The 15,113-nt window shown below is 40.6% G+C and overlaps 1 protein-coding gene across 1 annotated transcript in view; it reads left to right on the forward strand.

The window, feature by feature from the left end:
- Nucleotides 1–15,113, forward strand: part of LGR6 (leucine rich repeat containing G protein-coupled receptor 6) — a 186,124-nt gene that overhangs the window by 72,705 nt on the left and 98,306 nt on the right. The window contains exon 3 of the mRNA XM_044674923.1: nucleotides 14,178–14,222. Within this exon, the coding sequence (XP_044530858.1) occupies nucleotides 14,178–14,222 (45 nt within the window). The remainder of the gene's footprint in view (nucleotides 1–14,177; nucleotides 14,223–15,113) is intronic.

Below are 15,113 nucleotides of genomic sequence, written 5' to 3' on the forward strand. Positions count from 1 at the left end.
CTTCCTTCCTTCCTTCCTTCCTTCCTTCCTTCCTTCCTTCCTTTCCTCCTTCCATCTTAGAAGCAATACTGGCTAGTGCTTCCAATGCAGTGGAGCTGTAAGGGCTAAACAATGGTGGCTTAGATGACTTGCTCAGGGTTACAAAGCTAGGAATTATCTAAGGCCAGATTTGAACCAAGGACCTCTTAGTTGTCCAATATGGGGAGTTCTTAAGAGTTTTTGTGCTCCTCTGGCAGTGTGCTAAAGCCCAAAGATCCTATAAATGCAGAAAATAAAATACATGGGATTACAAAGGAACCCAATTTTAATGAATTACAGTTTCAAAATATTAAATGGACACATTAATGGAGTTCCTGAAATCTTTTCATGGACTGGGTTAAGAATCTCTGTCCTACATGAACTAATTCGCACCCCTCACCCCCAGTTGTTAGTCCTCTCTCCTTCCTCAAAGGATTTTGCATTTCTTTATTTCTCAGACCAGTGTATTCCCAGTAGAAGATAAGCCCCTAGACAGCAGGAACTGGTTTTGCTTTCTCTTTGACTCCTCTGGGCTTACATTTTATTGTTACCTTGAATTCTTTGGCCCAACTGACTACCAGCCTGTCCCAGGTGAATAGGAAAGCCAACTACGAGGTCTCCCAGCTTGGGTGAGAGAGGCTTTCTGAGGAGGGAGAAGTTGTCCTACAAGGGTAGCAGGCTCCCAGGATGAGGAGGATCTTGGGGGCTGATCAGCAAAAAACAGAGCCCCTAGGTCTTTCCCTAGTGGTGTCCCTCCTCCTCTCCACTGTTCTCAGATTCTTGCCCTCCATTCCTGGTCATCCCCCTGTCCCACTAGCTTCTTCAGCATCCCACCCTCTCTTTCTCAATGTCTTTCCATCAATGTCTGTCTCTGTTTCTGTCTAAATCTCTGTTTCTTTCATTGTTTTTATATTTTCGTCTCATTTTCTGCCTCCCGATTTCTCTCTGCCCCTGAAGCTAACCCTCGGTCTCTCTCTCCCTCACGCCCTCCCAGTCTCTCCCTGCCTCTGTTCTCATTCCCGTCCTTTGATTTCCCCCCTCCGCCATTGTGGGTCTCCCGTTCTGGGCTTTGGCCCCTCTCCCTCTGGCTCTGGAGCGCTGTCCGTCCGTTCCTCAGTCTCTCTGTTCAGAGCGAACATTTCCTCTTTTCTCCTTTGGTCTCCAGCCTCTCGGTGTCTCCGGCTCTCTCCCTATAAACATTCAGTGCCTGAGGGGGACATTTGGAAGCCAACCGCAGCAGTGCAAACGGGAGGGTTGTTGGCGGGTCTCTGCACTGGGTGGCAGGCTGAGGCCTGCACCCCGGGATTAGAGAGCGGGGCTCTGTTGGCCGGGCTTTTAGAAGATGGGAGGCTCGAGTCCCTTCCCTAAGTCTCCAGCTTAGAGATGAGCTGCCTTTCTTCTTCCCCTGCATTAGGCAATAAATCAAAGGCATTGAGCAAAACCGCAGCCTGCCCGCCCACCCCCTTTCCACAAGCAGAGCTCTTGGGTTAAGGAGCCGGGGGGCCGGGCGAGGTTCAGGGTGGGAGCTCTAGTTCAGGCATCCCAGTGGAATTTGGCTGTTTGGGACCAATCCCATGATCCCACATCCCAGCCTTTCCCGAGCTGGCCCGGCCCTCTCAAACCCAACCTGTCTAGTCCCGTGTCTCCAGGGATTCCCTTTAATCCAGTCTACAGGGATTAGGGAATGCAATAAAGCAATGTATTCTCTTGCTTAAACCCTTTAGGACTGGAGAGCTCATTCTCATCCTGTCTCACTGCCTCTGAGGCACCGAAGGAACAAAAATGGAGGCTAGACATAAAGGAGGAATATTTATTTATATATATTTCATGTATACTGGACAATGGGCATGAAACAGGGAGCTAAAATTCAGATCTAGCCTCAGTTTCTTACTAGTTGTGTGATCTTGGGTAAGTCACTTAACCTCTGTTTGCCTCAGTTTACTTGGCTGTAAAATGGGGTTATTGTGGAGGATCAAATGGACAATACTTGTAAATTGTTGATTCCAAGTGGTGATTCTAAGTGATTCTAAGTCTGAGACAATATTTGTAAATCACTTAGCATGGTGTTTGTTTGGCACATAGTAGGTTCTGTTTAGATGCTAGTTATTATTATTAGGGGCAGCGGGGTGGCCCAATGGATAGAGTACCAGGCCTAGAGTCAGAAAGACTCATCTTCCTGGGTTCAAATCTGGCCTCAGACACTTACTAGCTGTGTAACCCTGAGCAAGTCATTTAACTCTATTTGCCTCAGTTTCCTCATCTGTAAAATGAGCCGGAGAAGGAAATGGCAAACCACTGCAGTGCCTTTGCCAAAAAATCACCAAATGGGGTCACCATGATTTGGATGGATAAAACACTGAACAACAACTGTCGTCGTCACCCCCTAAGTTTATCAAGATAATAAATGTCAAACCTAGGTCTCCTGACTCCAGAATCAGTGTTCTTTTGATCCAACCACACTTGAGGGAGAAGATAGAGCCTCTTGTCCTCAATGCCTCCTCCTCCTCTTCAGTTTTAGAAGCCTCCTAGTCAGGGACCTGGAGGAGATGAGGCATGGAGGTACTTGGTCAACTCTGGAAGGAATGGCCCAAAGACTATGAAAGAACAAGACCGACTCAGAATTGTCCACCTTTACCAGCCCCAAGTCAACTGCTTCTTCTGTCTTCAGACCTCAGAAAAGGAAATGTGCCAGCTGGAGGAATCTTCTGTTCCTGGAAGGCTTAGTGCCTTCTCCTCCCAGCCTCCCCTTGCCCAGGCTGAAGCATCCCCCTTCCATCCATGGCTCTAAGAATCTGTGTCCGAATGGCATTCATTGTTGTTGTTGTTAATATCTTGTTTTTTAACTGTGGCTAGATCACTTTGGGGAAACGGGACATTTCAGTCGTGTTGGTGACTGCATTTGGCGTTTTCTTGGCAGAGATACTGGGGTGGTTTGCTATGGTCTTCTCCAGCTCATTTTATATTTTATATTTTTAAATTTTTATCTTTATTTTATTCCAATAACAAATTTACACATAAGTTTTCCAAAGTTACACAATTCATGTTGTCCCCTTCCCCCTTTTTCTCCCCCCTCCCAGAGAGGACAAGCAATTCTAAAGGGTTATACATATTCTTCATTTTTGTAAGAGAATAACCTTTTATACATCATATACCCAAATAAACAAGTGATAAATCCTGTGTTTTCATCTGCATTTCTATTCCAACAGTCAGTTCTTTGTCATAAGTCCCTCAGAATTATCCTCTGTCATTGTATTGCTGTTAGTTAGCCAGTTCATTTTATAAATGAGGAAACTGAGGCAAATGGGTGATGTGATTTGACCAGGGTCTCACGGCTGGTAAGTGTCTGAAATTTGAACTTAGCAAGGAGAGTCTTCCTTGACTCCAGATGCAGTGTTCCATCCACTGCACCACCTAAATGACTCCAAATTTTCCCAAAGGTTCATATATCTAATACAAACATTTTGTTGGTGTTGCCATATGCAGTGAGACTTGAAACCGCATTTGCTGACTTTAAAGAACTAAAGATGATCGACACCCAGCAGCGCATAGGGAGGCACACAGCACATCAGTGAATGCAATGAACAGCATTTATTGAGCACTTTCTATGTACCAAGCAATGTGCTAAATTCTGAGGATACAAATAGAAAAGCAAGTCCTATGTGTGTGTGTGAGGGGGGTGTCACTTTTTTTTTTAACCCTTAGCTTCTAATTTGGATAGGACCTTTTTTATTTTTTATTTTTTATTTTGAATATTTTCCCCTAGTTACATGTTTCATGTTCTTTCCCTCTTCCCAAAACCTCCCAACCCCCCTTAGCCAATGCACAATTCCACTGGGTTTTACATGTATCATTGATCAAGACCTAATTCCATATTATTGATAGTTGGACTAGAGTTATCGTTTAGTGTCTACATTCCCAATAATAGCCCCATCAGCCCATGTGTTCAAGCAGTTGTTTTTCTTCTGTGTCTCTCCTCCCACAGTTCTTCCTCTGAATGTGGATAGTTTTCTTTCTCATAAGGCCCTCAACCTTGCTCTGGATCATTGCATTGCTGCTAGTAGAGAAATCTGTTATGTTTGGTTGTACCACAGTGTATCAGTCTCTGTGTACAATGTTCTCCTGGATCTGCTTCTTTCACTCTGCATCAATTCCTGGAGGTTGTTCCAGTTCACATGGAATTCCTCCAGTTCTTTATTCCTTTGAGCACAATAGTATTCCATCACTAATAGATACCACAATTTGTTCAGCCATTCTCCAATCAAAGGACATTCTCTCATATTCCAATTTTTTGCCACCACAAAGAGCAGGGCTATAAATATTTTTGTACAAGTCTTTTTCCTTATTATCTCTTTGGGGTGTAAACCAAGTAGTGATGTGGCTGGATCAAAAGGCAGATAGTCTTTTAAAGCCCCTTGGGCAAAGTTCCAAATTGCCATCCAGAATGTAAACCTTTAACTTCTGCCAATACTGTGTCCTGGTTCCCAGACAGAGGAGCTGTAAGGACCAGGTGATAAGGATGAAGTAACTTGTTCAGCTAGGAAGCATCTGAAGCCAAATGTGAGCCCAGGACCTCCTGTCTCCAGGCTTGGCTCTCTGGCCACTGAGCTACCTAGCTGCCCTAGAATTCATATTCTAATAGGGAGAAGCAATGCATTTTCAGTTGGGAATCAGATGCAATGGTCCCATGGTCCTTAGGGTGCAGTGGCTTAGGAATGCATGATTTTCAACATAGTTTCCACTGAAATAAACATTTCCACTTCTGAGGCTGAAACATTTGACAGTGCCAAGGGCTTTGGTAGTGAAAAATATCTTCTGTGGGTCTTCAGTAACTGTGACTGAGATGGAGGCAGTCCTTGTAACACCCACAGAAGCCAATGCCACATCACACCTTCAGAAAGGGTCCATCCCTGGAGGATGGCTTCAGGGAGCCAGACTAGAAGCCCTGCTCTTCCTGGGGCTTTTGTATTCAGGGTCCTGGGCTGACTCCATTGGGGTCTGAGGAGGGGTAGCAGCCAATATGGCAGCAGCAGTTTGACTCCCGTCTCTTCCTCCCGGCACCTTAAGGTTTCATTTAGGCTGGCTCACCTGTGAGTGGCAGATGATGGGAATCAGGCCACAACTGGTAACCAGTGAGGAACTGCAAAGCACAAGAGTAAAGGACATCATCAAATAATCATATGAAAGAAAGAAGAATGAGGATGGACAGCTAGGGGGCACTTCTGATCCTCTCCCTGTGTTGAGAGGAAGTGAGGAAGGTCTCCAGCATGTTGGGTGGTCCCAATTTGGGCCACCCAACTTTTGGGTGATAAACTTTTGGTAAGAGATAGATGAGGTTTACATAGGATGGGCAGGTGTGGATGGGACAGAGATTTGAATTATTGGAACTACCAGATTGATAAAATCACAGATTTGTCTTTGGCCATTGTAGGAAGCCATTGACCCAATTTATTAGCTATTGTTAGTCTAACTAATAAATTGATTCTGCTGGTGGTGAGGGTGGGCATCATAGATCCATTTCACTATTTGAATATTTTTTTTTGTTTGTATAGGAAGGAAGGGAAGAAGCATTTATTAAGCACCAAATATACACCAAATGATCCTCTCAGCAATGCTGGGAGGTAGGTACGATTATTATCTCCATTTTACAGTTGAGGAGTCTGAGGCCCTGATTCAAGGAATCCATTCCTTAGAATAAAGAAGGAAAAAAAAACCAATTCAGCAAGACAAACACATTAATAGAGACAGACAGTCTGAACAAATCTACAAAGATGAGAGGCAGGCAGCTAGGTGGCTCAGTAGATTGAGAACCAGGCCTGCAGATGACAGGTTAAAATTTGGCCTCAGACACTTCCTAGCTGTGTGACCCTGGGCAAGTCACTTAACTCCCATTGCCCAGCCCTTACCGTGCTTCTTTCTGCCTTGGAACCAATACACAGTGTTGATTCTAAGATGGAAAATAAGGGTTTAAAAAAAAAAAAAAAGACGAGAGCAGTATCTTTTCTCATCTCTTTTTTGGAGACAAGCTTGATCATTCTAATTACACAGTACTTGGTTTTATTTTGTCAACATTCTATCTGTATTGTATCTTATAGTCTATTTATAGATTGCTTTAAGACTTACATTTTACATACTTTATCTCATTTGATCCTCATGATACCTCCATTTAACAGATGAGGAAACTGAGGCTCAGAGATAGTAAGTGACTTTGCTCTGGCCACACATCCAGTAAGTAGTGTTGGGGCCTGACTCCAAGACTCAACTTCTGCCTATTGTGCCATTATTGTCTTGCTATTGGCCCGATTGCCCCCTCCCTTCCTCTCTTCCCCTGCGCTGACATCAGCCCAAGTAGCAGCATCATTCATTCTTTTTTTTTTTTTTTCTTATTTTAAACCCTTAACTTCTGTGTATTGACTTATAGGTGGAAGAGTGGTAAGGGTAGGCAATGGGGGTCAAGTGACTTGCCCAGGGTCACACAGCTGGGAAGTGTCTGAGGCTGGATTTATCATTCATTCTTTAAAGTAAGAAGAAGAAAAAGCATAGCCAGCGTGCCACCAGAGAGCATGCTGAATGAAGCAAAAACTGTCAGTCATTGAAAACCTTGACTCCAGGCTTGCCTTTGGTACCCAGATCTTGGCCTCTCACCTTTGATCAGCATCTTGCTGTGGCTCCCTGTCTCCCCCCATTGATGTTGGCTTCTGTGAGATGATGCTGACCGCTCTACAGATTCCATCTGCCAGCTGTCTGGTGGTCACTCAGTTCTTTCTGGTTCTCAGTTCTGATCCTCAGTGGGTGCAGTGGTGGTCTAAGGGATTTGTTTCTGCCCAGTGGTGACCCACACCTACTGCCCCACTCTTCTAGAGACAGAGTGAGAAGCTCCCAAAGAAATGGGAGTTCCTTCTTGATCTGTCCTAGGTTCAGATCCCTTCCTCTAGCTCTGCCTGGGGCTCTGGGCTATGTTCCTGGTTCTCTGCTCTTTTCTCCTGTCAGTTTTTCTGATCACTACTTTCTTCATAGCAATACCTCACCTCATGGGTGAAGACCTTTGCCAAAAGATAATCTTTCTCTGGGGAAACACTGACTTTCCAGCTACCCCCTTCAGAATACCAGAAGGTTTTGTCCTCAATATGCCCAATACTTTCGCACTCTGATAGCCCTGTAAAAGACAAACAGGGTGATGGATACCCAGGTGTGCTACTCCAAGACATTGCCATTACAATGATGCCATCATTCTTTTTTAAAAAATCTTTTCCTTTCCATCTTAAAATCAATAGTGTGATTTAGTTCTAAGGCAAAAGAGCAGTAAGGGCTGGGCAGTGGAGATTAAGTGACTTGCCCAGGTTCACATAGCTTAATAAAATGTAGTATATCATACAAAATTGGAAACATACGTTATCATTTATAGGAAAGAGCTTCATGCTTGCTTTTTGTCAAAAGTACCCTCTGTTCTAAATCATGTAACAATGTATTACTGTCCAGTGCAGAAATAACCTCATTCCTATTCTTAAATTTCTTGAAATAAAGGAGCTATTAAAATTTGAAGAGGGAAAAATTGAAGAACCTGAAAATCTTCACTTAATTCAAACTCTGAAAGTTACATCTAATGATAAAACAACAAAAACATAAGAAAATTATATCTAATAACAAAGTATAACAAAAATGTTTCAAATGAGTTTGAAAAGGAGATGGGAATACTTAGACTGGAATTTCAGGAAGTTCCTTTTTGAATTTCATGGCATGAATCCAGTTTGACTATTATGCCAAAACGAAATAATTTTTTAAAAGCTAATATTTGTAGCAACTATTATGAACAAACATATTCTCCTACAATACTTGACAAAATTTATATATAAAAATTTTTAGAACCAGCAGGGAATATTTTTCTAATTAGCTCAAAATGTCATTTACACTCAAGTATAAAATTTTTATCGTGTGCAAGGAAATTGTGAGCAATGGCTTTGAGCATAAATCTGGACGTTAAAGTAACCAACAGATGAAGGCAACATTTACAAATACCTCGATCTCTTCTGAACAAGACACATTGAACATAAATCTATCAGGGAGAAAGCCGTGACTGAATATAGTTGTTTTTTTTTTAAACCCATTTACTTATTTTTCATGTTTCAAAAAAGTTTTGAGTTACAAATGCTTTTCTTCCCTCTAGCTTATCCCCCATCCATTGAGAAAGCAAGCAATATGGTAGCCATTACACACATGAAAACATGCAAAATATATTTCCATATTAGCATGGTTGAACATGTTAAGAGACTTATGGGTGTCCTGAAGTCAAAGTTCAGTGGGAAGAACATGTTTAAAGTTACTGACATCTATGTGATACCAGACATAATGAACTCTTTCAGAAGTGTAAAATGGAGCATAATGGACCTGGAAGGTACCCTAACAAAAACTGAATAAAAATTAAGGAATCTCAGTGCCCCTCACCCCTGGAAAGATGAACACTTCATGAAAAAGGAGGAAGATTGACAGATATTCTCACAGTACATGATAAATGGTTTAAAAAATTCTATAGAAATACTTTTGAAACAATCATACATCACTTCATTGAACAATGGCAAAAAACTAATAACAGGCACACGACTTTGGATCTGTCAAATGTAACCCAAAGTGGTTTACCTCCAAATGGGGCTTATGAAATATCCAAGACCCAAGAGTGGAATCAAAATGTCTCTGCAGGAGACATCCACATGAACTCAGCCAACAATACATCAGTGAGGAAGCAACAAACAAATGTCTGAGTCATGTGGATTTGTTTATGGAAATAGAGGGTTTTGTAATGGCAATTTAGCACCAGTTCATCACAACCAGAAATTACAGAAGAGTCGTTTTTAAGGAGACCGTACTTAGTGATTGATGCAGATTGTGCAAAAAAACAGTAGAAGCTGCAGCACATCACTGCAGGAGAGGACAAAAAATTTAGCCCCAAATGAATATCTGTTAACTTGATGGCTAGAATTATATATAAGGTGTCCCAAAAGTCTTAGTGTACCTTATTAAAGCCTTTTGGGACACCCTGCCCTGGGTAAGACTCACTTTTCATGAACTGACACAGAAAATCAATCCATATACTTAGCAATTCACATCTCAAAATATTATTGAGAACTGAACTAACAAACCAAGGAACAATTCTCAACTTTTTTGATCTTAGGACCCTTTTACTCATCTTGAATAAAAATTTTATTCTTCTAAAATTATTGAGGATCTCCCAAAGCTTTTTGTTTATGTGGGTTATGTTTATGAACATTCCACACGATAGAAATTAAAATACCTTAGTACTATTATGAAAATAATTTTGGGGCCTTGGGACACATTTTGAAAAGTGCTAAATTAGAGAATTTATTCTAAATTGAACTATTTGCTCACAATAGCCCAGACATTCTTTAACATAAACGCTTAAGAACAATCTTTTTTTTTTTTTAAAGTAAAAAGAGTATGCCTCGATCAGGACTCAGTTTCCATCTTTCTCTGGAGATGGATAGCATTTTTCTTCACAAGCCTTTTGGAATTGTCTTAGATCATTGTATTGTCAAGAAGGCTAAGTCATTTATAACTGATCATCATACAATATGATTGTCACTATGTACACTGCTCTCCTGGCTCTGCTCACTTCTCTTTGCATCAGTTTATGCAAGTTCCCCGGTTTTTCCGAAATCATCCCACTCGTCATTTCTTACAGCACAAGCGTATTCCATAACAACCATATACCACAACTTGTCCAGTCATTCCCCAATTGATGGGCAACCCCTTAATTTTCAATTTTTTGCCACCACAAAAAGAGCTGCTATAAATATTTTTGTACATTTAAGTCCTTTTCTTTTCCCTTTGATCTCTTTGGGGAACAGACCTCGTAGTGGTATTGCTGGGTTAAAGGGTATGTATAGTTTCATAACCTTTTGGGTATAGTTCCAAATTGCTTTCCAGAATGGTTGGATCATTTCACAACTCCACCCACAGTGCATGCGTCCAATTTCTTCCACATCCCCTCCAATAATTTTCATTCTCCCTTTCTGTCATATTAGACAATCTGATAGGTATGAAGTGATACCTCAAAGTTGTTTTTATTTGCATCTCTTTAATCAAGAGTCATTTAGAACATTTTTCCATAAGATTAGAGATATCTTTGATTTCTTCATTTGAAAACTACCTGTTCGTATCCTTTAACCATTTATCAATTGGGGAGTGGATCAAATTCTTATAAATTTGACTCAGAAGCACAATATTTTTTAGTAGATGTAACTATACTAAATTCTCTCAATCTCCAAGCTATGTGGAAAGAAAAGCTTTTAAAATATAGAGACCTACTACAAAGAATCAAAATCCCTTGGGAACATTTGGGTAAGGATGAAGTACATTCTTAGGGGAGTATATCCCCATCATCCTGATTTCTACTGGAGTTATCCTAAGGATGCTTCTAGTGAACTTATAGGAAATAAGCTCATACCCTACTACTTTTATTCAACTATCCAAAACAATTCCTTTATTTATTTGCATAATAGTCTTCAGGAGATTAAATGTAAAAAAATTATAGCAGGCTGGCAACTTGTCCCAGACCATTTCTATGTGGACTCCACGATGAAAAAGAATTTTTTCTCTAATGGTGAATCCAATTGTAGTGAGGGCTGCTGAAATTTATAAAGTGCTTTAAAGTTTGCCAAACATTTTACATACATTATCACATTTGATCCTTCTAGCAACATTAGGAATAAGATGCAATTATTATTCACATTTTGAAGATGATATGAGAGGGGTTAATTGATTTGTCCAAGGTCACTCAGCTAGTAGGTGCTTGTGACAGAATGAACCAAGGTCTTCCCAACTTCAAGGCAAATGTTCTTTCTACTGTGCCAAGTAATTATAATTTAAATGCATATAGAGTTTGATATGCTTTTGTCACAACCACACAGTGAAGTGGGCAGATGAGATATTATTATCACCAATTTACAAATGAGTAAACTGAGGTTGAGAAATTAAACCTCCTGGTCAGACAGCTAGTAAGTAATAGAAGGGGTATGTTTGACCACTTTGAGTGCTTTTTCTACTATATATCATAGATTAGAGACCTTAAATTTCATGTAGTTCAACCCCCCATTATTTGAAAGATGAAGAAACTGAGGTCCAGAGGAGTTAAGTGTGATATGATGTGGTAAAGTCTTAGGCTTAGAATCAAAAGACTTCATTCGAAGCCTGATGCTGACATTTAGGGATGAGCCTTCAAGGAATTAGTGAGGTCCCATGTATGGGATTTCCCAAGAAGGTAGGGAGGAAAAGGGAAAGAAATATGGATTTATTAAAGCCAGGCACCATTGTAGGAATAAGTTAGTTAAACACTTTACAAACATTACCTCCTTTGATCCTCACAACAACCCTGGAGGGAGGTGCTAATTTTTAGAGATCCTTTCTGTAAAGAAAAATAATAATTCCACAACCCATCTCATAGGACTGTTTTGGGGAAAAAGCTATTGAAAACTGAATTAAGTTATCATTACTGTTTATAAGTTTTTATTATTATATTATTATTGTTGTTGTTTTGTAAGTAAATAGTAATAGGTCATTATTATTGTTTGTAATTTAATAGTAGTGAGAGTAGTAGGTTATTGTTTATAAGGTATAAACATACATACATACATTACATATATATGTGTGTGTGTGTGGGTATAAATAAATAAAACTTAACTAGGTATATTCAAAGTACTGAAATATCCAAATGGCTATGGGAGTGCACTAAGTTGGACATCTCCTCCAACCATGCAGATCCATGCCTACTGCTTTTGTCTAAGCCCTCCCATAGGTTTGCCAAAGGGGGTCCATGCAGCATGCTGAAGATGTTGCTTATTTTCTCCTGGTGTTGCAAGAGTACCAATGGATCCCTCCACCGGGCATCCTTCACTCTGGCCACACAACCAACCATCTTCCTTTCTTATCAGATATTTTCTCAAAGACACCTTTTACATCTTTCTTCCTCAAATTTCTTTGCTGGTTGCATGTTGCATCTAGCTGACACCCACCCTGTGCCTCTCCCTGGCCGTCTGGCTGATGCTCATTTTCCATTCCTCTAAGGCTGTTGTGTTCTCTATCTGTGCTCTCATACAACACTGGTATATTGATATTAAAAGGGTGGGTCTTTGTTTCCAGGAGAAGCCATTAAAGGAGCCTTACAGTTTCTCAGAGCACTCTTGCCCACTACTCTTCTCGTTGTATTCTTTACTTGGGTAATTTTTTTCAAAAGGTCAATTGTCTTTTATATATATATTTATATATATATTTATATATTTTTTTTAAACCCTTAACTTCTGTGTATTGGCTCATAGGTGGAAGAGTGGTAAGGGTGGGCAATGGGTGTTAAGTGACTTGTCCAGGGTCACACAGCTGGGAAATATCTGAGGCCAGATTTGAACCTAGGACCTCCCGTCTCTAGGCCTGACTCTCAATCCACTGAGCTACCCAGCTGCCCCCCAATTGTCTTTTAAAAAATGATAAGCTCTATTCTCTACAAAGTAATCACACAAAACAGAATCATAAATATATAAAAAAGGGGTACAATCCCCTCCAAGTCCTCCCAGCCATTAATAAGGCTGAACAGAAAGACTCTACAAACAAGAAACAAGCAAATAAGATATTTGTTCTGGGTTCCCTTCCACTCTAGCGCTGGTCCTAATTTCCTTCCTTTTCCCTTTGCTTTTATGCTTAAAATTACAGTTTAAGTCAATGTACCTGTGCCGAGTCTCTTTTGTATCATATGTCTTTCCATATTTCTTTGTAGGTTCCATAGCTTAGTGGCACCATAATATCCCTTTATATAAACAGGCCATTATTTAGGCAGTTGGCTTAATTAAGACAATTAATTAAATTAAATTAATTAATTGAGGTAATTAAGGGAGGGGATGTTTTATCACACTAGCGTAGGTACAAAGCTTAGCTGGCCAAGTCGACAAGGGTGCAGGTTGGTTCCTTTGACCCGCTTTCACCTCATCTGCTCTTTAAGCATTCTTGATGGTGTCGCCCAGACTTCTCTGGCCCAGTTCTCACATGGAGCCAGCCTCAGAGGACCTTTCTGATCCTGGCCCTGAGTCAGGGATGGGAGAAGGAAAGAATTTCTTTTTTCCAAATCTCAATCAGGATATTTTAAAGCAAAGTTTCCTGTCTCTTGGCCTGCTTGTTGTTCACTTCTTGGGCTTGTTCTACATGGTAGGGGAGGAAGGGGAAAGGAATAAGAATGTATTAAACACTTAACTGTGTCGGGCACTGTGCTCAGCACTTGACAAATATTTCCTCTTTTGATCCTCACAACCACCCTGGGAGGCAGGGGCTAGTTTTTGCTTTTGTTGCTGTTGAGCCACGCCAAAATCTTCATGACCCCATTTGGGATTTTCTTGGCAGACGCTGGAATGGCTTGCCATTTCCTTCTCCAGCTCATTTTACAGATAAGATCTGATCCCCCTTTTACAGTTGATGAACCTGAGGCAGATGGTGGTTAAGTGACTTGCTCAGGTCATCACAACCAGTACATATCTGAGGCTGGATTTGAACTCATCATCCGGACTCCAGTGCTCTCTCCATTGTGTCGCCTGGCGAGAGAGATGAGAAGGGGCATCTAGGATCAAGTGTTACATCAGAGACAGCAGGCTTGCTCTGGATTGTCTCGGTCTGTTCCTCTCTAAGGACAATCTTAGACAGCATTAATAGAAAACAGAAGGAGGGAGGTGGTAATTGCATTGTACTGACTCTTCTGGTCAAATCAGACCTAAAATAGTGTGTGTTCAATCTTTTCTTTTTTCTTTTAAACTCATATAGAAGTTTTTAGAAACAAAGCAAAAGAGCAGTTAAGGGTAGACAATGGGGGGTAAGTGACTTGCTCAGGGTCACAGAGCTTGGAAGTGTCTGATGCCAGATTTGAACCCAGGATCTCCTGTCTTTAGGTCACCCCACTGCCCCTATGGGTTCAGTTCTGAGCACCACTTTTTAGAAAAGACATTGACAAGATGGAGGAAGGCTATAGAAGGGTAACCAGAGTAATGAGGAAGAAGTAAAACCACGTCATTTATATGAAGGAATATGACAATTGTCTTGAAATTTTTAAAATTGCCACAAGGGAGAGGGATAGATGACAATGTAACCATGGTACTTCACAGTTTACATATAACTAGAAAGATATCATCTCATCACCTCAGTCCTTCTCCTGTATTTCTTCTGTATATAACAAGTGAGTATTGGTGGATGATCCCAGTTTTCTCAGGCATTTGTCACAATCTACCACATAAGAAATAATGATAGCTCAGACTTATTTAGGTTTACAAAGCACTTTGCTCAAAATGCTCTGAGGAAGTCAGTACAGGTATTACCATCCCCATTTTAGAGATGAAAAAACTGAGGCTTGGAAATGTGCCCTCAGTAAATTTTTGAGTTGGGATTCAAGTCCAACTCAATTAAATTAATTAATTCAAATTAAATTAGTTAATTAAACAGGTATTTATGAATTGTCCACTATGTGGCAGACACTGTGCTCTAGGGATATGACAGATCTAAGACTTGTTCCCTACCAAGTTAGTGGGGCAGAAGTCAATGATCATTGGTGTCAGAGGCTACAGAGAAGACAAGGAGAAGGAGGATAGAGGAGAAGCCATTGTATCTGGTGAGTAAGGATCATCGGTAACTTGGAGAGAGCAATTTCAGTGAAATGATGAGGGGCAAACTGTATTTTAAGAGCTTGTGACTTTGAGAATGAGTAGAGAAAGTGGAGGCACCTATAGTAGTTAGCCACATAAAGGAGAGAGGGGTTAGAATACAAGAGTTAGCCAGATGGAGGGATCCAGTGAGGGTTTTTTCATTTAGGTGATGGAAATTCTCCATGTTACAATATCACAGATTCCTAATGTGCTCATATGTTCTAAGGAACTTTTTCCTTATGTTGAGCCCAAATCCCTCTTTCTGTAATTGCCAAAAAAAAAAAAGGAAGGAAGGAAGGAAGGAAGGAAGGAAGGAAGGAAGGAAGGAAGGAAGAAAGAAAGAAAGAAAGAAAGAAAGAAAGAAAGAAAGAAAGAAAGAAAGAAAGAAAGAAAGAAAGAAAGAAAGAAAGAAAGAAA

The sequence above is a fragment of the Gracilinanus agilis genome, chromosome 4, assembly GCF_016433145.1.
Source record: "Gracilinanus agilis isolate LMUSP501 chromosome 4, AgileGrace, whole genome shotgun sequence".
Lineage (NCBI taxonomy): Eukaryota > Metazoa > Chordata > Mammalia > Didelphimorphia > Didelphidae > Gracilinanus > Gracilinanus agilis.